Source organism: Myotis nattereri, assembly GCF_964212035.1.
Source record: "Myotis nattereri genome assembly, chromosome: 19".
NCBI classification, from domain to species: Eukaryota; Metazoa; Chordata; class Mammalia; order Chiroptera; family Vespertilionidae; genus Myotis; species Myotis nattereri.
The window spans coordinates 24,430,240-24,457,710 of NC_138095.1; the positions used below are offsets into that span (position 1 = coordinate 24,430,240).

Consider the following 27,471-nt stretch of genomic DNA (forward strand, 5'->3'; position numbering starts at 1 on the left):
TGCGCGAGCAAGCCCTGGATTCTGGGAGAGCCAGGCTCCATGGGACCCCGAGTTACAGTCCCGCGTCTCCACTAACCCTTTGCGTGATGAAGGTCGGGTATCCGGGTCTGTTTCTCCTTAATAAGGTCCGACAACGAAGGCATGATGGGAAGACGCAAGCAATCATCGAGATAAAGTGTCAACACCGGGCCTAAGGCGGACCAAGTGGTAATCAGACGTCAGGACCTCTCATGGAGGTTTGTTTACTGGGTGAAAACCACGGGCTCTTGAGAGGGGAAATCTCGCTTCAAGTATTGCCTCCACCTGTTACAGCCTGGGGACCCTGTCTTTCTCCCATCTCAGCTCCGCTACCCTCTGATGGCTTCATTCTCAGACAGGTCTCTTCCTTCCCATGGTATCCCCTGCAGCTTCTACCTCGTATCTGACCAGGAAAGCAGGAGTTGACCCCCAAAGATTCCCTCCAAAGTCTCGGGGTTGAGACTCTTGAGGTTGGTACTCTGGTTGCACCCATTTTGAAGTAACTTGCCTAAAGCCAAAGTCAGAAAAGGCAGAAAGCTCAGATTACCACAATGTTGCTCTTCCCACCAGTGTTGTCATGCATTTGATTCATTTCCATTTGCTCGGTTCTCCAAGTCCTGTGATCACCTCTAGCTGGGTGGCCAGTGGGAAGAGCTCTACCAGGGAAGGACTCTAGTACCTTCAGCTTCCATAGTGGGGGTCAGGCGGGCAGACAGGTAGCTTTACCATCTCCCTCTCCCCCTTCCCCCCATGATTCCATGGGGTAGGGTGACCCCCCAAAAAAGCTAAGAGTGGGACAAGTCGCCTTACATAGGGCCGCTTTGCTCATTACTGGGTCAACAGGACACACTCATGTGCCTTATCTGCATTTCTAGACAGAAAAGAATGAGCTGCTTATGGCTTAGTCTTCCCTATCCCCTTTACTGTGCCTGTCTGCTGCAGAAATGTTAACGCTAGGATACAGGACCCTGCTGGGTATTACACATGATAGAGTTGATGTGCCATGTCCCCTTCCTAAAATCAGGAAAATACTGAATTTTTACAAATTATCTGGCCCCAAGGTTTCAGGGACTGGGCCCTCTATTTTTATTTTTTGTTAATCCTCACGTGAGGCTGTTTTTCCCTTTGCTTTCCTGAGAGTAGGAAGGAGGGGGAAAAGGAGGGAAAGATAGAGAAACACTGATGTGAGAGAGACACATCAACTGGTTGCCTCTGACGCTTAAACACGGAACACACCAACCAGGGCCTTTTTATTATTATTATTATTATTATTATTATTATTGTGGTAAAATACACATAACATTTAACATCTTAACCATTTTTTAAGTAGACAGCTGAGTGGGATGAAGTATTCACATTGTTGTACAACCATCACCACCATCCATCTCCAAAACTCTTTTCATCTTGCAAAATAGAAATCCATGAAACAATAACTCCCCCCTCCTCACTGCCCTTCCCCCAGCTCCTGGCAACCACTATTCTAATTTCTGTCTCTGTGAGTTTGACTACTCTAGGAACCTCACCTAAGTGGAATCATATACTATTTGGCTTATTTCCCTGAGCATAACTGTGGACCTGCCTCTTTATGAGGGTGAGGATGAGAATTTAAAATAGGCCCGTGGAAAAAAATAAAATAGGCCCGTGGTATTTGCACCAAGCTACCTACTTACTGTGTCAGGAGGACTGTAGCAGCCAGTCACTCCCTACACACTCCACTCCGACCTCGCAATGCCCCTTTCCCTGCAACTTTCTAAAGAACCTTTAGAATTTGCATGCATCTCACCGAGGCTGAGACCAAGGACATTTCCTGAGACACCAGGCTGGTGACAGCCAGGGTAGAGTTCCCGATAAAAAGCACATGATTTCAAGTCCACACACAAAAAGGCCTGCAACTGAAGAGCTGATCATCAAGCCGAAGCACACAGCCCAGGCTCCATTAGGTTTTTAATTGTGTACTGATGACTCTGGAAAAGCAGCTGTTCCCATAATTAAAACACAAAATCTAAAAAATACATATATACATATACATAAAGAAAAGAGCAGCAGGGCTCAAGACGGTACATGTCTTTCACATTCAACGAGTGTTCAGGACACAGCAGCACAGACAGCCAGGCGCTTTGCGGTGCCAGCATCCTCCGGCTCCCCTTCGAGGAGCCGCTTTCGACTCGTAGAAGGCTGGGGGGGAAAAAAGGAAAAGGGAGGAATGTTCAAAGAAGGCCACTGGCTTTTTCAAGATGATCAAAGTTTCCCAATATGTTCCCAGTAAATCTGGAGACCTTCATGTGAAACTTCTAGTACCAACTATTACTGGCTTTCCTCACTGACATCTGAATCCCCATCACATTGCACCGGACTCAGGCATCCTCATCAAAATGACATTTCTCTCCCTGTGACTTTCCGACCATGCAATGATTTTTATATATATATATATTTTTTAAAATATATATTTTATTGATTTTTTACAGAGAGGAAGGGAGAGATATAAAGAGCCAGAAACATCGATGAGAGAGAATCATCGATCAGCTGCCTCCTGCACATCTCCCACTGGGGATATGCCCACAACCCAGGCACATGCCCTTGACCGGAATCGAACCCGGGACCTCTCAGTCCGCAGGCTGACGCTCTATCCACTGAGCCAAACCGGTTTCGGCTATATATATATTTTTTAAAGAAATATATTTTTATTGATTTCAGAGAGGAAGGGAGAGGGGGAAATAGAAACATCAATGATGAGAAAGAATCATCGATAGGCTGCTCCTGCACGCCCCCTACTGGGGATGCAGCCCACAGCCCCGGCACGGGCCCTGACCAGGAATCAAACTGTGGCCTCCTGGTACATGGGTGGACACTCAACCACTGAGCCACATTGGCTGGGCTCGAGGATATACACTGACAGTAAGCAGCATGCACAGCCTCCTCTTGGGTCATCTTTCCCTAAATCATGAGATTCAGAGAGATGACGATACCTTTCCCTGGGAGCCCCAATCGTGCTCTTTTGTGGAAAGACACATCTTTTTCCGTGTCTTTGTTTTCCAATTTATGAAATTGCAAGGGGAGAGTGGGAAGAGCAGTGCTATCCGTCACCAAAAGAAGGTGGGACAGGAATGAACAGATATTAACTTGTACTTAACAAAGAACAATGGAGGAATAAAATTATAACCAAAAAATCACCGGTCACTCGCCCACATTTTAAACAAATTTTCAACAAATTTCTATTGGAGCCTCCAACAGAGTCTTTTAATCTTGCCTTGCAGGAGACTTCTTGAATGGCAATCCCTAGCTGTGCTTCTCTAATGCATTAAGCATACTGTTCATTATGAAATCTTCTAAGGGTGCTAGAGCAGATCAAGCTGAAACAAAGTATCTCCTACATCATTCCTGTGTGTGTAGCAGTTTTTATTAGACTATTCAAACTCCTCATCCTTGCTCACTGGCTCTTTAAACTTAGCCCGCATTTAACGACCATCATCTGGAATACCTGGGCTGGGAGCTGGGGTAGAGCCGTTGACTTATTTTCTTCAAAAAGCAAATTTTGAAATGTTCTCTTCATGTCCTCATCCTGTAAAGAAATGAAAAACATAAGTAGCCTATGCTTGAGGGAACGCTCCGAGGAGGATGGGGCCAGGAAGCCCCCGGAAACAGAGAAGTGGGCACAGACGTCGGGTCTATCAGGTGCGTGGCTAGCCCTGGCTGAAGCTCTGGGAGGGAGAGGACCACGTGCCTCCCCCGAGTAGTCTAATCAGCAGGCAGCGCTCAATCAACACTGGCTGAATCAAAACCACATGCTTCAGAGCTCTTGGCGGGTCAGAGAGAACCACAGACCTAAGCAGTCAAAAGACTTTCAGAACCAGCATCCCAGATCCTGACTGGGATGGCAATCAGCAGGCCAGAGGCTGGGGCTGACTGACTCCATGCAGCTGCTAAATCTTTCCGGGAGGTCGCCCCCCCTCTCCCTGCCAACATGCGGCCAGTTCCTGGGGCCACCCTAACAAACCCACCCAGCACCCTGGGGAAATTCACCCAGCAAGTGCTGTACAACTCGCCAGAAGGACTTCAAGCCCACGGTATCCAGAGCTTGGGTCTAATGGGAAAGGAAAACCCTAGCTGGTGTGGCTCGGTGGATAGAGGGTCACCCTATGAACCAGGAGGTCACAGTTCGATTCCCGGTCAGGGCACATGCCCGGGTTGCGGGCTCAGTCCCCAGTGTGAGGCATGCAGGAGGCAGCTGATCAAGGATTCTCTCTCATCGCTGATGTTTCTATCTCTCTCCCCCCCACCTTCCTCTCTGAAATCAATAATATATATATATATATAATTTTTTTTAAAGTAAATGCATGAAGAAATGAAACCACACTAGAATGTTCCTCAGATGGCAGCTCTTCAGTGCAGCCAAACAGAGCTGACCTCAAGCCTACTTAGGCCTGTTATTTAAAACAAGTCATCAATTAGCAATAATATGTAAAAGACCTCTTTACCTTAACATATCACAGGCAGTAATGTGTATCCGTAAATGCCCTTTCTTTGAAATGTCCACATCTATTCAAAAATACTAACTGCAATGTGCCTCAGGGGCAAGCAGGACGGCCTCCTCTATTTCAGGAAGGGAGGCAAGAAGTGGATCTAAGGGATGCTTCCCAAACTGCCTCCTCTGCTGATGACAAAACAGACCAGAACTCCTATTCCCAGGGCTCAGTCCAGGGCCAGACCCACCAGACCACTTGGCTTCTTCAAGAACCCTGCATTTCCCCAAAAGAAAACCTCAACCAGTGGTTCTCAACCTTGGCTGCACGTTAGAATCTTTTTAAAATCCTGATTTCTGGGCCTCATCCTCAGGAAATTCTGTTTCTTTGTTATGGGGTGAGGCCACAATATTCGTAACAAAGAAACAGAATTTCCGGAGGATGAGGCCCAGAAATCAGGATTTTAAAAAGATTCCCAGGTGATTCTACCGTGCAGCCAAGGTTGAGAACCACGGGCCTCAACTATCACTAGCAGGTGATGTCCCTGGGCCCTCTGCATCCTTGTCCTCATTCCATCTTCACTCCACCTTTTGCTGCCAAAACAAAGTGCAGACAAAAGAGTATTCAAGTGAGACCCCTGAGGTCAGGCTGAACTTCGCCTTTACCTCGGCTGCTAATAACCGTTTTCTTTCGAAGCGAAAAAGTACAAGAAAAATAGGCTGTTCTTTTTCCTAAATCCCGGGGAGATGCAAGCCCTGTTCCCAGGCCTAACTAGGCAGCTCCTTTTTTGTTTTTATTCCAAGACTTAACACAGCTCCTCTACTTCCACATCTAGCTCCACAAGAGTCTCCCTATGAGGGCACACGAACAGAGCCCAGAGGCATGCTTTTCTTTCTCATCAGAATTAAATCCCCATGTGCAAAGGCACCCTTTGTTCCCAAACTCCTTTTCTCCAGGGCCCCCACCCCCCCTGCAGTTTCAAATCTGTGTGGTCTAGTAAGTGCTAAATCATCTGACAATTTTCCTTCTGGGGGGACTGCTCTTTCTAGGTCAACATCCCAAACACATATATCTACTTTTTAAAAATTTTCTTTTAGACTCTCTTACCCTTAAGGTGAATGAGTTCAAGATGAGAGTGTTGAAGCAGAAAGGAAATAAAAAAAAATTAAAAAGAAAAAAAAAATTCTTTTAAGGATGTGTTGCTCTCAACCTGTTAGGTGTTGCGGGTTAGAAGAGCAAAAGATCGGAGACAGTCTTCCCAGAATCCCAGAGGCACACTGCTGAGATGGATGATTAAGTTCTCCACCCCACAGGGATCGGGGAGACCCAACGGAAGTTCCTAGAAAGGGGGTACGGCTGTGCTGAATGGAACCACACTGAACAGGAGATCTGACATCCATCAGGAAACCTGCCCGATGCTGTACCTAATTCCTAAACCAAAGGTTACCCCAGCGGAGCCACAGAGGACTTCCAGCCCCTGCAGCTGCAATGAGCTCAGCGCAGAAGCTCATGGCAGCTGAACTCCCAGCAGGGACGCAGAGGTGATGCACGCTTGGAGGCGCAGGTGACAGCCTGCACTGAAGGCGTGCTTACCCTCCATGAACAAGTGGGGTCCTTTCTATCCAGCCACTTGGGCTTAAGAAATAGATTCTCCCCCTCGAGGGAGGCTGCCCTTCCCCTCCAACACCTGCTTCCTTGATTTAAAGTGGAAGAGGCTGGAATGCAGCCCATCCCACCTGTTTGGGGGAGAGGGTTTGAGGGAAGAGGGGAGCACAGCTGGGGATGAGATTCCGCGTTAGAGCAACTTCTCAAAGGCACACAGCCAAACCGCGGACCCAGGGAAGCCGAGTGGAACCAAGACCGGCCATCAAGTGAGCCTGTCCATCCAAGAGCCACGAATCGAGTTTAAAAAGACTGCACACAGACACCGCACAGAGACACACCCACCTATATGCATACCCCCCACACCTAAAGCTTAATCCACAACAGCTGCAGGAAACAGACCCAAAACGCAAGTGCTGTGTTTGCATCCTCTTCCTCACCTCTCAGATACAGTTCAGGGCTGCCCACGTATTTCATGCTACGAGGCAGCGCCGAGACCCACCTGAAGCCACGGGTGTTTTAAAGCTTCTTCTGTCGTAAGACGCGCCTTTGGATCCACTACCAACAACTTCTTGATGAGGTCCAGCGCTAAAAAGCAATAAGCCACGGTGAGACAGGCAAATGCATCGAATCAGCAAAACTAACAGCATGCTAGACTCGCAGGCCAACATCCAGGAAGGAGAGGGAGGGGCTGAGGTCAGGGAGGAGTCAGCAGGTATGGTGGGCAGGGCCCCCTAACCCTCCTCACGCTCTGTATTCATCAGCATGCTCTGAGAACAGCAGGAATGACCATCGCTCCCTGCTCTTATACCTCTCTGTTCCTTCTCTCGTTGCTGGATTCAAGTTCAAACTAATTAAAGCTGAAGTCACTCCCAGTTCTAAGACACTCAGGATGCCAGCCCACGCTCCCCGAGACCCACAGATGGATGGTGAGAGTTTCTCAGGCTCCTGGAACTGCAGGCTTGGCAGACGGAAGCCTTGATGGCCAGCAACTAGCGGAGGCCGGCTTGTGTACTGCAACAATATCGTTCCTTAGACCAGCGGTTCTCAACCTGTGGGTCGCGACCCCTTTGTGGGGGGAGGTCGAACGACCCTTTCACGGGGGTCGCCTAAGACCGTCGGAAAACACATCTATAATTACATATTGTTTTTGTGATTAATCACTTTGCCTTAATTATGTTCAATTTGTAACAATGAAAATACATCCTGCATATCAGATATTTACATGACGATTCATAACAGTAGCAAAATGACAGTGATAAAGTAGCAACGAAAATAATTTTAGGGTTGGGGGTCACCACAACATGAGGAACTGTATTAAAGGGCCGCGGCATTAGGGAGGTTGAGAACCACTGCCTTAGACACTGACATTTAACACAGTCAACTATGTTAGTTATTTGTCATTTAGTTTTACTTTGCTACTGTTTTCTTTTGAGAATTACAAAGTTGCGCATGGAAGTTCTTAAACACAAAGTAACTAGTGACACTTACTCTTACAGGCTTATTTACTCAAAGGAAACCTTGTAACTAAAAAGTTGCTTGTGCCCTAACCGGTTTGGCTCAGTGGGTAGAGCGTCGGCCTGCAGACTGAAGGGACCCGGGTTCAATTCCGGTCAAGGGCATGTACCTGGGTTTCGGGCTCATCCCCAGTAGGGGGTGTGCAGGAGGCAGCTGATCGATGTTTCTAACTCTCTACCCCTCTCCCTTCCTCTCTGTAAAAAAATCAATAAAATATACTTTTAAAAAAAGTTACTTGTGATTTTGCACACTTAAATCGGTACCGGGCACTTGTGTATATTACACTTAACCCTTACAAAAACCCTTGAAGGTAGGGGTTTATTGTGTCCCCTTTACAAACAAAGGAAATGGAGACTCAGAGAGTTGAAGCAGCGTGCCTAAGGTCCCACAGCCGGGAGGAGCAGACCCAGGGCGTGAGTCTCCATCTGCCTGGCTTTGGAACAACTTCCGCTGCCTCTCAAATGGTGCAAAACAACAGGAAGTAAGAACAGAACCGACAGGAGACAAACATAATGGAATTCGAAAAGAAACTCTCCCGCCACAGCGCACACACACATTTAAGCAAACCATGAATTCTTCACCCTTTCGTGTCCGTACCCTCCTCGGAGACCTCTGCCCAGACTTCGGGAATGAAGTTGTATTTTCCACTGGTGATCTGGTCCTTCAGTGACACCTGAGTCTTATGCTCAGAGAAAGGTGGATACCCACTAAGGCTTCAGACCGGGAGAGAGAGAAAGGAAAAGAAATCAAGTGTATTCTCCGTTGCATTCAGATATATAGACTTCCTTCTTTTTCCCCCCAGCATAATGAAAAATTCCATTTTTCTATAAATCAATGGTAAAAAAAAAAAAAAAAAAAAAGTGACCTAAACACAAGCCCTCTAACCTGGACATGTTTCTGATTTCACCTAATTAACTCCAACCAGTCTCGGAAGCCATGGTTTCTTACCAAATAAAAAGGATAACTCCTAAACTCCAGCAGTCTACAGCACGGCTATATCCGGCAGTCCCAAGGGAATTAAGAACCTCAGGGGCCAAGTAAGTCGGGGTACCGCATAAGGTTTTCATGAGAGAGGTCTCCCCCAATATCTTGGACTGCCCAAAGTCAGTAATCTAAAATCAACGACAAAAAGGAATCGGTTTTAATGACAGCATAAAATAAAAAGATTACTCTAGCCTGCCAGTCCCCAAAGACCGGCAGGTTAGACCAGTTTCTACCCTCCAGTTCATGTCTGCTGCTAATCTGGAATCTACAAATTCGTGTCTCATTCAAGGCAATTCTGAGCTTTTCAAGTTATTTAATTTTGCTTATACTGAAATTCCTGAGCCAAGAAATCTCCAAGGCCCAGGCTTTATGCCAACTTATCTGTGTTCTCTGTAACCTTACAGAAGGTTTGTAACTCCTATCACACACTCCAGGATTCTGATTAGTTATGCATGGTTCCTCTTAGAACCCAGTTTCTCAACCTTGGCTGTGCACTCGAATATCTGAGGAACTTGAGGGAAAAAATGTATCCCTGGGTGCCACCTGCAGAGACCCACAGGAGCAGCCTGGGCATCATGAGGGTACTCATTCATTCATTCATTCATTCATTCCTTTATTCATTCATTCTAATCAATAAGAGATTCCAAAGTGAAGCCAGGTTTGGGCAGCACTGCCTCAGACAGAGGGAAGAAGATGGTATGTATGTAATTGACCCCCCAATTAGATAACTCTCCCCACCCCCTGAACATAAAGGCGGCTTGTACACAGTGGAGCTCAACAAATGCTCATTGGAATCTGGATGAAAACAATAAATACCACCTGCTCTGTAAAAATAATTGCTAAAAGTGGAAATATCAAATTCTCAACCTGTTTATGCTCAGACTTTGTACCCGATGAGTCTACCAGTTTCTGAACAGAAATCTATTGGAATGGCCACATACAGAACACACATTTCTTACCTTTATAAGACAGTCCTCCTTTTGAGACGAGAGCAGAACATTCTCTGGCTTTAAATCCCGATGTATAATACCGTTTTCATGAAGGTACTGCACAGAAAGGGAGGCATGGTCCTTAATTTAAGGGGTATGCAGGTGAGTAGAGACAACACACACAGCACACACGTCTCACATCGGGGTGAAACTGTGAGCCACGTTCCTCACAAATATATTTCCCCAAACCGCAGAAAAACTCCTGCGTACAAGGGGTGAGTGTTTACAAATTTATTTCCAAGAAAGTCTTTAAAAAGTTCAGAAATGGAAAAAGGCAACTTAGGACAGCAGGTGGCATTTTACTTCTCTTTTCAAGATAATAAATAACCCTTCCGGTTGGCAGAGACATAAGGTGTCAATTTCAAAAAGAAAAATATAAGTGGGTGATATAAAATATTCTCAAGACGGTATTATAACATAAACTATCAAAGTTCCACCAAGATGATACATTTGGGTTATCCCAACCCTGAGAATAATATTCTTAAAGGGAATCTGTAAAGTGCAAATTGTAAGTTTGTTTAAATACCCAAAGGTAACAAATCCGCCGAAGTGAGCAATTACTCTGTCTTTGAAAACTCTATGCTCTGAAATACAGATGCTCCTTGACTTACGATGGGAGTACATCCTGATAAACCCGTGAGTTGAAAACATCTTAAGCCGAAATGCATTTAATGGACATAACCTTCCGGACATCGAGCCTAGCCTAGCTACCTTACATGTGCTCCGTTGGGCAAAATCATCTCAACACCGCATTTCCTTGCACAGAGTAGGTCTGCAAGGGGAGAAACCTTGGCTGAGAAGCGCCACGAGCAAATTTGGTTTGAGAAAGGGTGTTCTTCAAAGCAGGCAGAATGCCACCAGCTGTTCCTCCACGCGGCTCTTCCATGGAATGAAGGGAAGGCAGCCCACCTGCCTGGCCGCTGCAGGTGGCCGATGCTGCGTGTGAAGGGAACAACCGAGTACCAGCCACGGGGAGCACTCACAATGTCACCATCACCCCAACTTGCCAGCCTTGTCCTCATACCCGCTCCTCTCCCAGCAAGAGGTATGGGGGGGGGGGGGTGCAGGGGGTGGCCAGGCTGTGGTAACTCAGTGGATTGAGCGTCGCCCCATGGACCAAGAAGACCCGGGTACAATTCCCAGGTAGGGCCCATACCCTGGGTTGTGGGCTCAATCCCCAGTAGGGGACTGGGGGGTGGGGAGTTCTGCAGGAGGCAACCAATGAGTCTCTCTCATCATTGATGTTTCTCTCTCTCCCTTCCTCTCCGAAATCAATAAATATGTGTTTTGTTTGGGGTTTTTTTTGTTTTGTTTTAAAAAGAGAGGTAAGGGGAGATTCTACAAGGATCAGGCAGAAGTAGCGATCAAGGATCCTCCAAGCTCAAGAGCAGACACGGGAACCACGTGTTTATTTAACTTCCTTTCTTACTCTCTCTCTCAAGCTTCACAGCAAGAGCTTTCTCATCTGAGTCAAAGGGGGAGGTGTTTTTGCCAAGAACAGAACAAACAACACACACACACACTCTGTTCTCCAGGTTTCCCCCTCGCTCCCTCGCTTTCTGACCGACGCGGGGAGTAGTTCGCCGACAAGAAAGTAGGCTGCCATAAGCACGGGGCTCCTTACCTGTACGGCCAGGAGCATCTGGTAAAAATACAGTTTGCAGGTCGCTTCTTTCAGGCGCCTGTTCCCTGCCACCCGGTCAAACAGCTCGCCCCCTTCCATCCTGAAACACACGGGCACAGCGGGACGTTCATGCCCGGAGGGAAACTCACTCGGGTGGACAACAATCACACAAACAAAACAAACCCATGAAGACAAGCCAAGAGTTGCCGTTTTTATTCACCCTTGACTCCCGTTGTCAAGGCAATGAGGTCAGAAGCTTCATCCACAAGGAAGATGTCCCCAGTGGATACTAAGAAACAAGGGAAGATGGGAAGAGAGTGCAGTGGGCAATGCAGACACTTGGAGAGCTTTAAAAAATCTGACTCCTGCCCTTAACCGGTTTGGCTCAGTGGAGAGAGCGTCAGCCTGCGGACTGAAAGGTCCCAGGTTCGATTCCGGTCAAGGGCAGGTGCCTTGGTTGCGGGCACATCCCCAGTAGGAGGTGTGCAGGAGGCAGCTGATCGATGTTTCTCTCTCATCAATGCTTCTAACTCTCTATTTCTCTCCCTTCCTCTCTGTCAAAAATCAATAAAATATATTTTTTAAAAATCAATAAAATATATTTAAAAAAATAAAAGCCCACTCTTTAAAAAAAAAAAATCTGACTCGGTGGATCCGAGGCAGGGCCCAGGAGTTTGCGTTTTAATCACACTCCCAGTTAGAATCTGAGACTGGCATAGAGCAGCAAGCAGGAGTAGGCAGTCAGCTCATCAGGGGACTAAAGCCCAACTCTACAACTTCCCAGCTGAGGCGCTTCGGGCAAATTCTGTAGCCTCTCTGATCTTGTTTCTGCCTCTTAAAAACAGAGAGAAGAGCCCATCTGGTGTGGCTCAGTGGTTTTGAGGGCTGACCTATGAACCAGGAGGTCACGGTTCAATTCCCAGTCAAGGCACATGCCCGGGTTGTGGGCTCAATCCCCAGTCGGGGGTGTGCAGGAGGCGGCCGGTCAATGATTCCCTCTCATCGAATGGGGTGTCATTATCACCCCATTTAACACCAGGAAAATGACTCCGAGAGGTCTAACAGTGGGCAGTCAGCTCGTCACCTGCAGAGTGGGATTCGAACACAGGCCTCAGACCCGGGGCCTGGGCCCTCTAAGCCGCCTGCCTTTGGACACACTGGAGGGGTTTCCCATACGGGACGAAACCCCTCAAGCACTTTGTGGGCCCCACCACCACCACACCCATCTGTCCAGTGTCCCCAGGACGAGAAATGCAAGCCAGCGTTCGTCTTTGAATAAGCATTGAAACGGAAACAGATTAAGCAGCTCACTACTTACAATTCCAAAACAATATAAAAATCTTCGGCATCAAAAAAGTCTTTAATCTTGATGATACAAGGCTAGAGAGGGAGAAGAGGGAAAGGAGTGAGAAGCTCCCAAGAGGAAAAACCACAAGAGCAGGATGCCCAGCAACTGCCCAGAGAGCCGGGGAGGCCACGACCAGGCATCTGGCCCCGTCCTGGGACACTTCGAAGTTCACGCAGGGGAGAGGGCGGAGCAGAATTAATCTGGCTCCTCAGAGAGGACGCACAAGGAACGCGCCACCCCACCAAGTTAGCAAGGGACTGGTTCCCGCTTCACACGTAAGGGTGGCACCCAGGAAGGCAGGCCGGTCTCCTCCCAGCTCCCTCCTCTGCCCCACAGCACAGACACGCGAGGACATCTCATAACCCGGAGGAGCCTGACAAGGAGCATGAATGGAAAGCAGGTCAGCTGGGTGCCTGCCCTGTTGCCAGGCGGCGGGCCACTCAGCTCTGCACAAATGGAACCACAGGGGGACGTTACAGGAGCCTCCCATTTTCAAGGAGATAGGAAAGTTAAGAGATTTGCCCTAGCCCAGCGGTTCTCAACCTGTGGGTCGAGACCCCTTTGGGGGTCAAACGACCCTTTCACAGGGGTCGCCTAACCATCAGAAAACACATATATAATTACATATTGTTTTTGTGATTCATCACTATGCTTTCATTATGTTCAATGTGTAAGAATGAAAATACAGCCTGCATATCAGATATTTACATGACGATTCATAACAGTAGCAACATTACAGTTATGAAGTAGCAACAGAAATAATTTTATGGTTGGGGGTCACCACAACATGAGGAACTGTATTAAAGGGTCGCGGCATTAGGTAGGTTGAGAACCACTGCCCTAGCCAATTTGGCTCAGTGGACAAAGTGTCGGCCTGCAGACCAAAGGGTCCCGGGTTCGATTCCATCAAGGGCATGTACCTCGGTTGCGGGCTCCTTCCTGGCCCAGGCCCTGGTCAGGGCATGTGCAGGAGGCAACCAATCGATGTGTTTCTCTCACTTCAATATTTCTCTCTGTCTTTCCCTCTCTCTACCACTCTCCCTAAACATCAATGGAAAAATATCCTTCGTGAGGATTAAAAAATAAGTAAATAAATGAAATGAAATTTAAGAGATTTACTGTCTTCTGTTCAAGAACTAAATCAGTGTGAAGATCACATAATTACTTAATCATGAAATCCTTGCACAGTATTGTCCTTTCAAAAGTTCAGGGTTGCCGAAACCGGTTTGGCTCAGTGGATAGAGCGTCAGCCTGCGGACTGAAAGGTCCCAGGTTCGATTCCGGTCAAGGGCATGTACCTGGGTTGCGGGCATATCCCCAGTGGGGGATGTGCAGGAGGCAGCTGATCGATGTTTCTCTCTCATCGATGTTTCTAACTCTCTATCTCTCTCCCTTCCTCTCTGTAAAAAATCAATAAAATATATTTAAAAAAAAAAGTTCAGGGTAAAGCTCTTTCTAGCTACATGACAATTAAACACACATATGCATGCATATGTACACACATGTACACACACAATTAAGGAACTCACGTTTCATGCTAGCTTTATTATACTGAAATGCTTTGCACTCCTCCCATATTTTGAGATAAATGATTTTAAGAATGGGCCATGTTTCACAGAAGTACTTACATGATTTAATTTTTTCAAAATTTCAATTTCTGTTTCAACATTGAGAGCTGGATCCTTTGATAAAAAAAATAACGTTAGAGTTTATTATTAATAATAATAATAGCCAATATTTAGAAAATGTTTACAGTTAAACTTAGTTGAGTAACAGCTGCCTGAGTTCCAAACCCATCTCTACTCATATAGAGAAACCAAGGCCTATAGATCAATCATTGAAACAACTCACTTAAAATCACTCTGTAAAGTGCATGGCAAACAGGAAGCATTCAAAAAATGACCAGGCTTTATCCCAAGCTCTTTACTTAAAAGGATAAGGCCACATAAGCCACATAATCCCCAAGTGAACTGGTTTCTATAATTATCCCCATGTCACAGATGGAGCAACTGAGGCTCAGAGAAAGGAAGCCAACTGCTCCAGTTCCCACAGCCAAAAACAAGTATTTCCACTGTTCTCATGCTTACCTGGTAAATTCTGCTTGTCTCATTAGCTGTGGAATTGTTTGCAGTCATAAAAATTATAAAACAAAACCACTGACAAAAAGGCTATTTTATTAAACTATATGAAGAAACTGTCAAGTCAAATATCTCATACTAGAACAGACGTAGGTTTCCATTTCAACTGCAGGCTGACATATTTATTGAGACTTTTAACTAGAGGAAGGTTCAGGACACTGAAGTTGTCCTCCATTACAATTCCGAAAGGATGAATCAAGTTACTCAGCCTCATGGACTACACCCTCCACAAGCAGAGAGGATATAGAATTACATATTTATGTAAAATGGACTTCAGCTAAGAAACCCAGATGTTTAATTTTAAAAGCCTGCCCCTTCCTGTAAGCCGTTAAACTCATTACTAAGTCAGGGTGTGCTCTGATGACAGAGAGGTCTAAAAGAGTTCATGACGATTTGAAAGATGAAATTAAGAACTAAAATTTTGCTGCAAGTCATTAAGAATCTGGTAGGTATTTTCTTTCTCCCACAAATGGGAAACAAATCCAGAATCACAGGGGAAAAACTCTATAACAAAGTGAACCCAGAAAGGAAATTCCTCCTGCTATGTGAGAATGGCATTGTTTTGAGGGGGGGGGGGGGGGGGAATTGATCTTTAAAGAATGTTAAAGTATAATGGCCAGAAACAGCTGGCCACAGAGGAAACGTGCTTACGGGCCACATTTTACATGACTTTGTGGAACCATGTGTTGAAAGACCAATACGTTTGGCCATTTCACTCACGCAGTAAAAGTGTATCCCATAAAACAAATGGCCAGCAAATAAAGAGACTATTGAAATAATGTAATTAAGATTTCTAAAAATCTGTGAACAGGAAGATATTCATTGCCACATTTACCAGGGAGAGCCAAGAATTAGAAATTATCTAAATGACCAACCAGAGAAATGGTTGAATACATGATGATAAAGCCGATGAAACGGAGACTTGACCATGGAAAAAGAATGCATGAGGGAAACGTTTATGCCTTAATGCTTGCATGGAAAAGCGGAATAGAAAACTGTATATACAATGTGATTTCAACCATCTAAAAACACGAATTCACATGAACAAAAGACTAGAAAGGAAAACGAAAACTGCAAACAGCTGTGGAGCTGCAGTGGCGGGGATATGGCTGGATGTTTTCCCCCTAATTTCCTTTCATTTATTGTAAAAACAGTCTTGTGACAAGTTAGAAGGAGGAGGAAAAAAAAAAATCAACTTCCTGCTCGTTCATTCTGTACAACCAAGTATCTTCTGGAGCCAAATGATAAGTTTCTAGAGTAGCTGAACACACTCAAAAATTGTCCATGTTCCTTCATGCACACTCACGTGTCTGAGCAGTAAATTCTTCCTGACGTGGAACAGGGCCATTCCAAAGCTATTCTGGGAAGTTAAGAATGTGAGGGAGCAGCTGAGCAGCCAGACACAGGTACTTACTCCTCCTTTCTCAGAGCCAATCGCAAACTTCCTTTTGCTGATGATCTTGATGGCTACTTTCTTGCATGTTTTCCTCTCAAAGGCCAGCTTCACCTCCCCACAGGCACCGCTACACGGAAAAACAGAGAGCGTGACTGTCAGACTCTGTTTTTCATCAGGAGACCCACCACTCCCGCGTTGGCCTCAACGATTACGAGATAAAGGCGGTCCAGTGCTTGCGTCCGCAGCACATATGCTAAAAAACTGGAACAACACAGAGAACGTTAGAATGGGCCCTGCACAAGATCTCTCCCTCTCTCTCACATACTCTCTCTCTCTCTCTCTCCATCTCTCTCTCTCTTTCTTGCACACGCATGCACCAAGTCGATATACAATCCTTCCACTGTCCCTATTTACCGAGAACACTGAAACCTCACCAACCTAGCATGTCAAGGGCATAGGTAAATGTGGACCATCCTGCCCTAACCGGTTTGGCTCAGTGGATAGAGCGTCGGCCTGTGGACTCAAGGGTCCCGGGTTCGATTCCGGTCAAGGGCACGTACTTTGGTTGCAGGCACATCCCCAGTAGGGGGTGTACAGGAGGCAGCTGATGGATGTTTCTCTCTCATAGATGCTTCTAACTCTTTATCCCTTTCCCTTCCTCTCTGTAAAAAAAAATCAATAAAATGTATATTTTTTTAAATGTGGACCATCCAACAACACCAGGTCAGCTCCAAATCCCACTTTTTTTGAGCTGAGACAGACTTGTCTTACTGTCACTTCAGATGGTGAACGTCTCATAAAGACACTAACAACAAATCGGAGAGAAATGACTTATCTCAGCGATCAAACAGCAAACAAAAAAAGGCCCCGTCAAAAATGAGGGCCTGAACAAGCGACAGCAAACAACGTCTGCAAAGTACTTTCATCGATGCATTTCTTGATTTTGTCTTCAAAGAAAAGTGCCTAAGTAGTGGATGCCATGAATTGCACCCTGAATAAAATCACAATACCTAAGACACCAAAAGTATTATAACCTGCTTGCAAAGGTTTGCAACTAATTGGGATACTATAATAGGGGAGAAAATGCTAACCTAAGATACCCCCCAGTACATAGTTAATTCGACACAGGCTCTGTTCTCCAAAGCTTGGGGTCAGCCCAAGGTCATGCCTCCTTAAGTAGCAATCATTCATTACCATTACCGTATGAAGTAAACCATCATAACTATTATGGGTTTAGGGTGGTGTGAAGGGTTTTCCATGACATTTTTTTATTGTATATTGTATATGTAAAGACTAGAAGCCAGGTGCACAGCCTGGCCTGCAGGGATGGGCCAAAACCGGCTCTCCAACATCCCCCGAGGGGTCCTGGATTGCGAGAGGGTGCAGGCCGGGCCGAGGGACCCAACGGGTGCACGATAGGGGTTAGGGAGGGACCGCAGGAGGGCTCCAGGGCTGTCCGGTCCCTCACGCCCAGTCCAGATGGGGCGGACCCCAGCAGCAAGCTAAGCTACCAATCGAAGCATCTGCCCCCCTGGTGGTCAGTGCGCGTCATAGCGACTGGTCGAACAAACAGTCAGATACTTAGCATATTTTAGTTTATAGGATCATAAAATGTACCACTGTAATCATTTTAAAGTGTTTCAATTCAGTGGCATTAAGTACATCTATAATGTACAACCATCACTCCAACTATGGAAACCCATACGCACTAAGCATTCACTCTCCCACTCTACCGTGCCCCTAGCCCCTGGCAACCACGGATCTGCTTTTTGTCTACGAAGTTGCCTAATTCGAATCTCTCATCAACAATAACATCATACAATATGTAGCTTTTTGTGACTGGTTTCTTTCACCTAGCATGTTTTCAAAGTTCATCCATGCTGTAGCATGTATCAGTATTTCATTCCTTTTTATAGCTAGACTAGAGGCCTGGTGCACAAATTCATGCACGGTTGGGGTCCCTCAGCCTGGCCTGCAACTGGGGCCGATCGGGGCCATCTTGCCCAGTCCCAATTGGGGCCGGCTGGCCCGGGGGAGGGACCGCAGGAGTCTGGCCGGCCACAGAAGGTTGGCTGTGGGAGCGCACTGGCTACCAGGGGGCAGCTCTTGAGTTGAGCGTCTGCCCCCTGGTGGTCAATGTGCGTCATAGGTACCGTCCAGTCATAACGGTCTCTTAGGCTTTTATATATATAGATAATATTTCATTGTTTGGATATATCACATTTGTTTATCCATTCCCTTGTTGATGGACACTTGGGTTGGTTCCACCTCTTGGCTATCATGAATAGAGCTGAAATGAACATTCATGCATGTGTTTTTGTTTGAACACCTGTTTTCCATCGAGGGGGATCTACCTACAAAGGGAATTGCTGGGTCATATGGTAATTCTGTTTCATATTTTGAGAAACCACCAAATGATTTCCCCCAGTGGCTGCACCATTTTACATCCCCACCAGCAGTGTATGGGGGGTTCCAATTTCACCACATCCTCACAAACACTTACTATTTTCCGTTTCTATATTCCGGCCATCCTAGGGTGTGAAGTGGTATCTCATTGTGGTTTTGGTTTGCATTTCCCTAATGACTAAAGATGCCAAACATCTTCTCATGTGGTTTTTGCTCATTTGTATATCTTCTTTGGAGAAACGTCTATTTCATTCCTTTGCCCATTTTTAAATCGGGTTATCTTTTTGTTGTTGAGTCGTTAAAGAATTCTCTATTCTGGATACAAGATCCTTATGATATACGATTTGTAAGTATTTTCTCTCACTCTGTGAGTTGTACTTCACTCTCCTGACAATGCCTTTTGATGCACAAAAAGTTTTTAAATTTGACGAAGTCTAATGTATCTATTTTTTCTGTGGTTGCTTGCACTTTGGTGCCACATTTCAATAACCGCTGCCAAATCAAAGGTCGTGATTTCTTCTTACGGTTTTATAGTTTTACTTCTTACACCTAGGCAACCATTTGATGCATCTCTCACACACGGACGCTTCTGTTTCTCTCTCTCTCTCACCCTCCCTCCCTTCTACTCTCTAAACATCAATGGTAAAAAATCCTTGGATGAGGATTAACAAAATCAATCAATCAATCAATACACATTGGAAAATGTTCAAGACCTTTTCCAATTCCCCTCCTGCTGCAGCTAACAGTCACCTTTTGCCCGAGAAATCTTCCCCGAGTCCAGTGGAATGTCTATAACAGTACAACATACACTGCTAGAACGATGGGGGGGGGGGGGGGACATGTAAAATTAAGCCAATCAGAGGTTTTCCCTGGAATCAAAGGCTGATGCTGGGAGAGAAACAGTTCTCTCTGCTGTGGTTTCTGGAAGAAAGAAAACAGGAATGTGGAGTTCCTGGGAGCCATTTTTCCTGCCACACAGAGAAAGCAATTCTATACGAGGACCACAAAGAGCAGCTGAAGCAGGGGAGGGAGACAGAGCCCTGGCAACACCGTGGGAGCCCTTAGATCGAGCTGTAGACAAAGCCAAGGACATAATCGGAACTCAAAGAATGGCAGAGAGCTCAAAGGCCTCCTGGTCGAGCCGTGCCTGAAGTCAGCTGGGCCCCTGTATTTCCCAATTACAAGAGCCAATAAATTTCTTTCTCTCTTTGGAGAGAGAGGAAGGGAGAAAAGAGAGAGAGAAACGTCAATTTGCTGTTCCGCTCACTTATGCATTCATCGGTTGATTCTTGCATTTACCCTGACCGGGGATTGAACCCACAACCTTGGTATATCAGGACAGACAATGCTCTAACCAACTGAGCTACCTGACCAGGGCCAGAAGAGCCAATAAATGTCTTAACTGACTCATTTACGTCTCTGTCAGCTGCTACATGGGAGAGGATTAGTATTGAATCCTCTCTTAGGAAGAAAATAAGAGTCCCACATATTTCTTAAGGGTGGACACAAATTTGGCTCTGAGCTTCCAAGCAGCCAACGCCAATAGGAAAACATGATGGGATTTACTGAATTTAATGTCCATAAACTAATCTATCTCCTACAGGTGGTCCTATAGAGGACACCGTGCTCTATAATAGAACTGTATGGCATGTGAGTCATATCTCACTAAAACTGCTTTTAAGAAGTTATTAAAGGTAAAATTTATAAGGAAAAAATATTCATTTTAATCGATCATTATTAAGTAAATCAATAACACACACATCTATTATAAACTAGTGGCCTACAATTATGTTAAAAATAGATAATGAGCCCTGGCTGGTTTGGCTCAGTGGATAGAGTGTCGGCCTGTGGACTGAGGGGTCCCGGGTTCGATTCCGGTCAGGGGCATGTACCTTGGTTGTGGGCACATCCCCATTAGGGGGCGTGCAGTTGGCAACTGATCGATGTTCCTCTCTCATCGATGTTTCTGACTCTCTATCTCTCTCCCCTCCTCTCTGTAAGAAATCAATAAAATATATTTAAAAAAAAAAAAAGGAAGAAAAATAAAAATGAATATTATAAAACCAGGAACAAGCCGACCTGTAGTGGCTCAGATGGTTGAGCGTCTTCCTGTGCATTAGAAGGTTGCTGGTTTGATTCCTGGTCAGGGCACATTCCGGGGTTGTGGGTTTGATCTCCAGTTGGAGAATGTACAGAAGGCAACCGATTGATGTTTCTCTCTCTCCCTCTCCCCCTCTCTCTCTTTCTCCCTCCCTTCCTGTCTCTAAGCATGTGAAAAAAATAATAATAAAATAAAACCGGGAACAAAAATCTAAGCGATAACCAATGTTTAGAAAAAAGTTAAGTACAATTTCCATAAAAAAGAAAATTTACCTTCCAAGAGTTTTTGACATGATGTATTGGTCTCTTAATTCCTTGGGATAAACTGATTGGTCATCCACAGTCAGATCGAAAAATACAAAAACTAAGGAAAAAAGAGCAGAAATGGGTCTCATTAATTCATTAGATAAAGAGGAGGTAAATGGTCCTAAATTTCAATAAACATGGAATATAAGGCAATTGTTTTAATTACATTTACTATCTAACCCCAAAGAAACCATGTAGGTAGGCTAAATATCATGAAACCCATGGAAAATGATGGCAAATGTCATTCTTCAATGGAGATACACAGCTTCCTTCTCACTGTAGTGCATAAAATCCATGCACAAACACTAATCTTATTCCTTGAACTCAGAATTTTTTCATCAATTGCACTAATATAAAATACCTGTGCTGCCCTAGCTGGTTTGGCTCAGTGGATAGAGCATTGGCCTGCAGATTGAAGGGACCCGGATTGGTTTCCAGTCAAGGGCACATGACCGAGTTGCCGACTCGATCCCCAATAGGGGGTGTGCAGGAGGCAGCTGATGGATGTTTCTCTCTCATCAATGTTTCTAACTCTCTATCCCTCTCCCTTCCTCTCTGTGAAAATAAATCAATAAAATATATATATTTTTTAAAAATGCAGCAAGGACTGAGTAGAATTTTGAATGCTAACCTACATACTTTTTTTTTTTTTTACCTAAGCCATTTTCCGCAAAGCACACAATGTCCATTTTCCTTTTATTTGGGAGGAGAAAAACCCACCCGACAGCCATAAGATAATGGCTCACCTTTGTTATTCCACACGGACAGTGCAATCTCAGAATTGTTATTCAGAGGAAGGCGGCGTCCTCTGCCTACCAGCTCTCTGTTCACGAAGGTCCCGTTCCCACTGTGGTCTTCTATGTATGCGATGTAAGAGTTTTTCGGCCCCATTTCCTGAGACAGGGGACATTTTATTTCCAAGTTTTTTTTTTAAAGTTTCCACAGTGAGGACTAGATGACCAGCTCTCCCAAGTATGTGGCTACTTGTCACCTACCCTGAAAATGCGAAAGTGCTTCTTGCTGTAAGTCCGGTATTTATCCGTTCTTTTCAGCAGGGGTTCGTCGAAGCAGTATTCGCAGCTTCGATCCCTCCCAAACCAGTAGCTGTCGTTCACGCACTCTGTAACACAGACGCACCCACCAGGGGGCTGTGAGGTTTCATCTCTCAAACACCTTCAAAAACGGCTCATAAAACCCACGAGTAGGAAAACAGACGAAGAAGGCAATCAAAATAATAGATGCTGATCAAGATATTGTGAGATTAAAATGAGGGGGTCAGGGGGAGAAGAAGAAACATAAATTTCCAACAATGAACTTAATAAATGATGCCCTAACCAGTTTGGCTCAGTGGATAGAGCGTCGGCCTGCGGACTCAAGGGTCCCGGGTTCGATTCCAGTCAAGGGCATGTACCTTGGTTGCGGGCACATCCCCAGTAGGGGGTGTGCAGGAGGCAGCTGGTCGATGTTTCTCTCTCATCGATGTTTCTAACTCTCTATCCCTCTCCCTTCCTCCCTGTAAATAAATCAATAAAATATATTTTTTAAAAATTACATATGCAACCACTTCACGCCCATACAGATGGCTGCTGTCTATTTTTTTTTAAGAAAATAAGTATTAGTGAAGGTGCAAAGCAATTGGAACTCTCACATATTCCTGGTGGGAATGCAAAACGGCACAGCCACCATAGACAAGTTTGTGGTTCTTGAAAAAGTTCAACACAGCCCTAACCAGTTTGGCTCGGTGGATAGAGCGTCGGCCTGCGGACTGAAGGGTCCCAGGTTCGATTCCGGTCAAGGGGCATGTACCTTGGTTGCTGGCACATCTCCAGTAGGCGGTGTGCAGGAGGCACCTGATTGATGTTTCTCTCTCATCGATGTTTCTAACTCTCTATCCCTCTCCCTTCCTCTCTGTAAAAAAAAAAAAAAAATCAATAAAATATATTTAAAAAAAAAAAGTTCAACACAGCCCGGCCAGTGGCTCAGTGGTTGAGCATCCGCCCAAGAACCAAAGAGAGGTCACCAATTCGATTCCCAGAACTGGCGGACAGAGTGCGAGGGGCAGCCTCCCCTGGAAGGCCTGCTCCGACCTTCGCTCCATTAGAAGACCCCTCAGGCAGATGTGGCAGACAGGCACAAAGAACAAGGTAGGAGGCAGGGGACCAGGAGCCCTGGGAGACAATGAGAGGCAAGAACCCAAAGAAGGGTGGGCCCCTCCTCCTGGGAAAGAAAAAGGGGGTGCGGGTGAGAGGTGTTCGGGGAGAGAGGAAGAGATACGTGGTTTTTGACATGCGAGTTGAAAGTTCAAGTAAATCCTTTCCTTTGCCAGGATTCTAGACCTCCTCCAAGTTCAAGCTCACCGTCCTCTCAGAACAGTGGCTCTCAACCTTCCTAACGCCGCGACCCTTTAATACAGTTCCTCCTGTTGTGGTGACCCCCAACCATAAAATTATTTTCGTTGCTACTTCATAACTGTCATGTTGCTACTGTTATGAATCCTCATGTAAATATCTGATATGCAGGATGTATTTAGGCGACCCCTGTGAAAGGGTCGTTCGACCGCCAAAGGGGTCGCGACCCACAGGTTGAGAACCGCTGTCTCAGAGGATCCTCTATCACCGAAAAATTAAGGGCATCTGGGAAAAGTTAACCCATCTCTCCCTGTGGTCCCATTCAATCCCAACGTTTGGTTGCTCTCTCTCCCCTTTGCTTGGAAATGATTTCCCCATTTCACAGATGGGGACTGTGAGGCTCAGAAAAGTACCATCATTTGCCTGAGGTCACAGAGCTAGAGACAGAGCTGGGACTTGAACTCGTGTCTGATTGCAGCACCCTCACCCTTTCCCCATCCCCCCAGCTATATAGTCTCTCTTATTTCCTTCCCACGCCAGCATTTCTAAAAAATACGTTTTTAGGGAGGAGAGGGGAAAACATAGATCAGCTGCCTCCTCCATACCCCCTGCTAGGGATCGAGTCCACAACCTGGGCATGTGCCCTGACAGGGAATCCAACTATGACCTCTGGGTGCATGGGAATACGCTCAACCGACTAAGCCACAGTGGCCAGGACACCGCCCGCCCCCCCACGCCCCCGCCCCCCCCACGCCCCCGCCCCCCCCCCAAGCATTTTAAGTATCTCTTTCACTTTCTCTCTCAGCCTTTTCTCTCACACTCATTTCCTGCTGCAGCAAGCCTTCCTTGGGCTCCACAGGCCCCTTTGGCTGCCAACTAATTTCATTACCTTTCTCACTCCACTCACTTCTTCCGTAATGGCTCATGAATAACATAGGTCAAAAGTCTAAAAGTTGTAGGTTCAAACCATTCTTCTACCAACTCCTGGCTGTGTGATTATAAACAAGTTCATCAATTTCTTTCTAAGCCCCAGTTTGTTCTTCTGTAAAATGGAGATAAGGATGGAGACTCTCACAGGATTATTTGAACTTTGAAAAAGATAGTCCTAACACCCCACCCAGCATCAGGTGAATAGAAGCTGTTTTCGTGCAGGGAAGTTGACAGATGATGGCACAAGTTCAAGTCTCAGCACAGGTTCTTATAGTCCTGGATCAACTTGTACAGGCCCCACAACCGGCAGTGTCTTGGGCTTTCTGCTGCCACAAATATCTGTAATTGCTTTTTCTGAACACAATGTTAATATGACACTACAGAACAAAGGGTCTTACCAAGATTGGAGAATCCGTCCTGAAGGGCCCATAATCGCGCCCAAGGGGCAGGGACCGGCTCCTCCGGTTCTTGGTCCTCAGGAATAGAATACAGTTCCTGAGTGGACACTGTGTCTAAGGAGCTCAGCGTCCCCGAGCTGGAGTGAGAGGACTGGCTGGACGTGGGCACTGTGCTGGCGGAGGAGCTGGATGTGCTCGAGGAGGGGCCTGGTATCTGCGAGGAGGGGCCTGGTGTCTGCGAGGAGGTTCCTTGGGACTGCTGACGCTCCCCTTCCGTCTCCTGAGACATCACCGCCTCAAAAATAAGCGTCCAACAATAAGGTGGGTTTGCAGGAACAAGGCTGAAAGTTCAGGGCTGAAGGATGAGGCCCTGGCAGGGTAGCTCAGTTGGTCAGAGCATCATCCTGATGCCAAGATTGCAGGGTCCATCCTAGGTCAGGGCACATAAAAGAAGCAACCAGTGAATGGATGCATAAGTGGAGCAACAAATCCAAGTTCCTATCCCTCTTGTTCTCTCTCTTCCCCCCTCTCCTCCCCTCGAAGGTCAATCAATAAATAAATACTTTTTTTTAAAAAAAAAAAGTGAAGGATGAGCCCTAGCCAGCTTGGCTCAGTGGATAGAGCGTCGGCCTGCAGACTGAAGGATCCCAGGTTCGATTCCGGTCAAGGACATGTACCTTGGTTGCGGGCACAACCCCAGTAGGGGGTGTGCAGGAGGCAGCTGATCGATGTTTCTCTCTCATCAATGTTTCTAACTCTATCCCTCTCCCTTCCTCCCTGTAAAAAATCAATAAAATATTTTTTTTAAAGTGAAGGATGAGCATATTACAATGACCAAAAAAAAAAAGAATCCAGGGCAAGCATGCTCTGCAAAAATTAAAATTCTAACAGTCTAGACATACAGTTCTTCTGGGCAGAGCTTTTCTTCAGCTCACTTTCACTAGATCAGCTTTTCGTCCTTTAGCCACAAGCCACAGAGGAAAGAAATAAAAAAATTACTTGAAGGCCATAAATAAGTAAAGAGCTATGAAACTGAGTTGAGGAGGGGGAAGAGACTTACAACAGCTTGTAGTTGCCCAATCTTTAAAATGTAGAACTGAAGCCTGAAGTGTATTCATTCATACAAACCAACACTACACTTACATGTCATATATGTTTGGAAAGAGAAAGGAGAAGGGGCTGGTGGTTTGGGGTAGAAGATGGGCAAGGAGACACTCATTTGCTGCACGGCTCCAGGGGGGATATTCACTTTAAAGGTCACTGATGTCCCCCCCCCCCCCCAAACCAGCTCAGGAAGGTAAGGACCACGTTCTGTTGGTTGAGTAGAGAGATTCCTCAACAGCTAAGTGCTGGGCCACAGCATGAGGCAGAGCACAAAGAAGCCGGCCATAAACAACCCCATTAGCCTTTTGTGATGCTAAGTAACGAGAGGCTCATCTTTTCAGCATCCTAAAAGGCCTGCCAGCCCTTCAGAATCCTGCAGGCACCATTCTTCGAGCCACAGGAGACCATAGCAGAGGTTCCCCACCCTGGCTTTAGAATTAACCTGATGGACAGTTGAACTCTGATAACCAAACCTGCAATATAGTCAAAGTAACTTTCAACCCCTAACTTGAAATCCCCACTCTGATTCTTTTTTTAAAGACACTGTCTCTCCTGATCCCCACACCCAGACTACTGGAGGAGAACACAGTAAGCTTTACTCACACTGACTGCATTTACACAGCTTCCCAGATACAAAGGTCCTGAGGAGTTTTCCTTAAAGCACACCAGGGCGGTGATGCCAGAGCGGAGTCTGGCACTCGGGCTGCACTAACGCTACCTCAATCAGGCTGTGCCCGTCCTTCTGCAGTTTTGGAGCAAAACTTCTCCACCCTGAAAACTGGCAAAAAAGACAGTGTGTCAAGAGGTAGCCATCATCGTGTATGAGAAATAAGGGTAAAAATCGGGTGGGAACCACACTGGCCACAGCCATGAGAAAATACAGTGAAGTAGTTAGAGGCAAATAGGTCTGGAGGCAGATGCCTGAGTCAGATCTTTGCATGACCTTCAGGTAGATCACAACCTCGAGGAACCTTATCTGCTAGAAGTAGATACTGAGGATTAAATGAGAAGGTGCATGCATGCTCCTCACCAGCAATGCTTGATTATTGGGAGAACAGAATTCCAGTCCTAAGGAATCCAACAGCACCTTACAAGTGAAACACAATTTCTTTTTCAAATACAGTAACCTAGTCCCACGGAGGGCTGGTGCTCTCCTGCCCTTTCCTCCCCACCCCACTCCACACCCTTACTTCTGGACACTTTGCAGGGAATCCTTCAACACAGGTTGGTGTGTTTCCAGTTCCTGCAATGCCTAGCAGCTAAGAGTGAGTTCTCAAGAGGTATTTTTGAGATTGAACCTAACGTACGGTAATAATTATTAACACTTACAGAAAGAACTCAGCTTCGTTGCTGCTCAGCCTGCAAGTCTGAGCCAATTCCAGCTTGTAAGCAAACAGGGGAAATGAACTTCACCTGGAAGTTCATCTACAAGTTCATCAACAAAGAAGGAAGAGAGTCGCCCACGCATTGCTCTCCTCCCACCTCCCGGCCCGAGCTCAAAGAGAAGACACTCGGGAAATTCAACTCGTACTAAGACACTAAAGACGGGATTCGAACCCCGCGACGCACAAGGGACGTTCCCCCACGAACACTCACCGCGTGAGCCCACCTGGAGCCACACACTCACTCCAGCTGCAGCTAGCGGCGTGGCGGCTAAACAGATACAAACTCCACCCTCAACCAATCAAAACACCCCTCCGCCTCTGCCGGACCAATGAGGAGCAGCGGAAGTGGCCGTCCAAGCGTGGCCTCGCTGCTTGCTGGGAGTTGTAGTTTAAAACGTAGAGCGGGACTCAGAATCC

General features: G+C 46.1%; 1 protein-coding gene across 1 annotated transcript; it reads right to left on the reverse strand.

Moving 5' to 3' along the window:
* Nucleotides 1-1,239: 1,239 nt before the first annotated feature.
* On the reverse strand, nucleotides 1,240-24,995 carry CHEK2 (checkpoint kinase 2). Its single transcript, XM_081114043.1, has 14 exons — nucleotides 24,566-24,995; nucleotides 21,885-22,009; nucleotides 21,636-21,783; nucleotides 20,857-20,947; nucleotides 16,096-16,204; nucleotides 14,172-14,225; nucleotides 12,514-12,575; nucleotides 11,196-11,295; nucleotides 9,542-9,628; nucleotides 8,547-8,710; nucleotides 8,196-8,311; nucleotides 6,583-6,668; nucleotides 3,497-3,577; nucleotides 1,240-2,193 (listed from the first exon to the last, which is right to left on the reverse strand). The coding sequence occupies exons 1-14, from the start codon at nucleotides 24,852-24,854 to the stop codon at nucleotides 2,104-2,106; spliced, it is 1,602 nt and encodes a 533-aa protein (XP_080970169.1). The 5' UTR covers nucleotides 24,855-24,995; the 3' UTR covers nucleotides 1,240-2,103.
* Nucleotides 24,996-27,471: the final 2,476 nt, after the last annotated feature.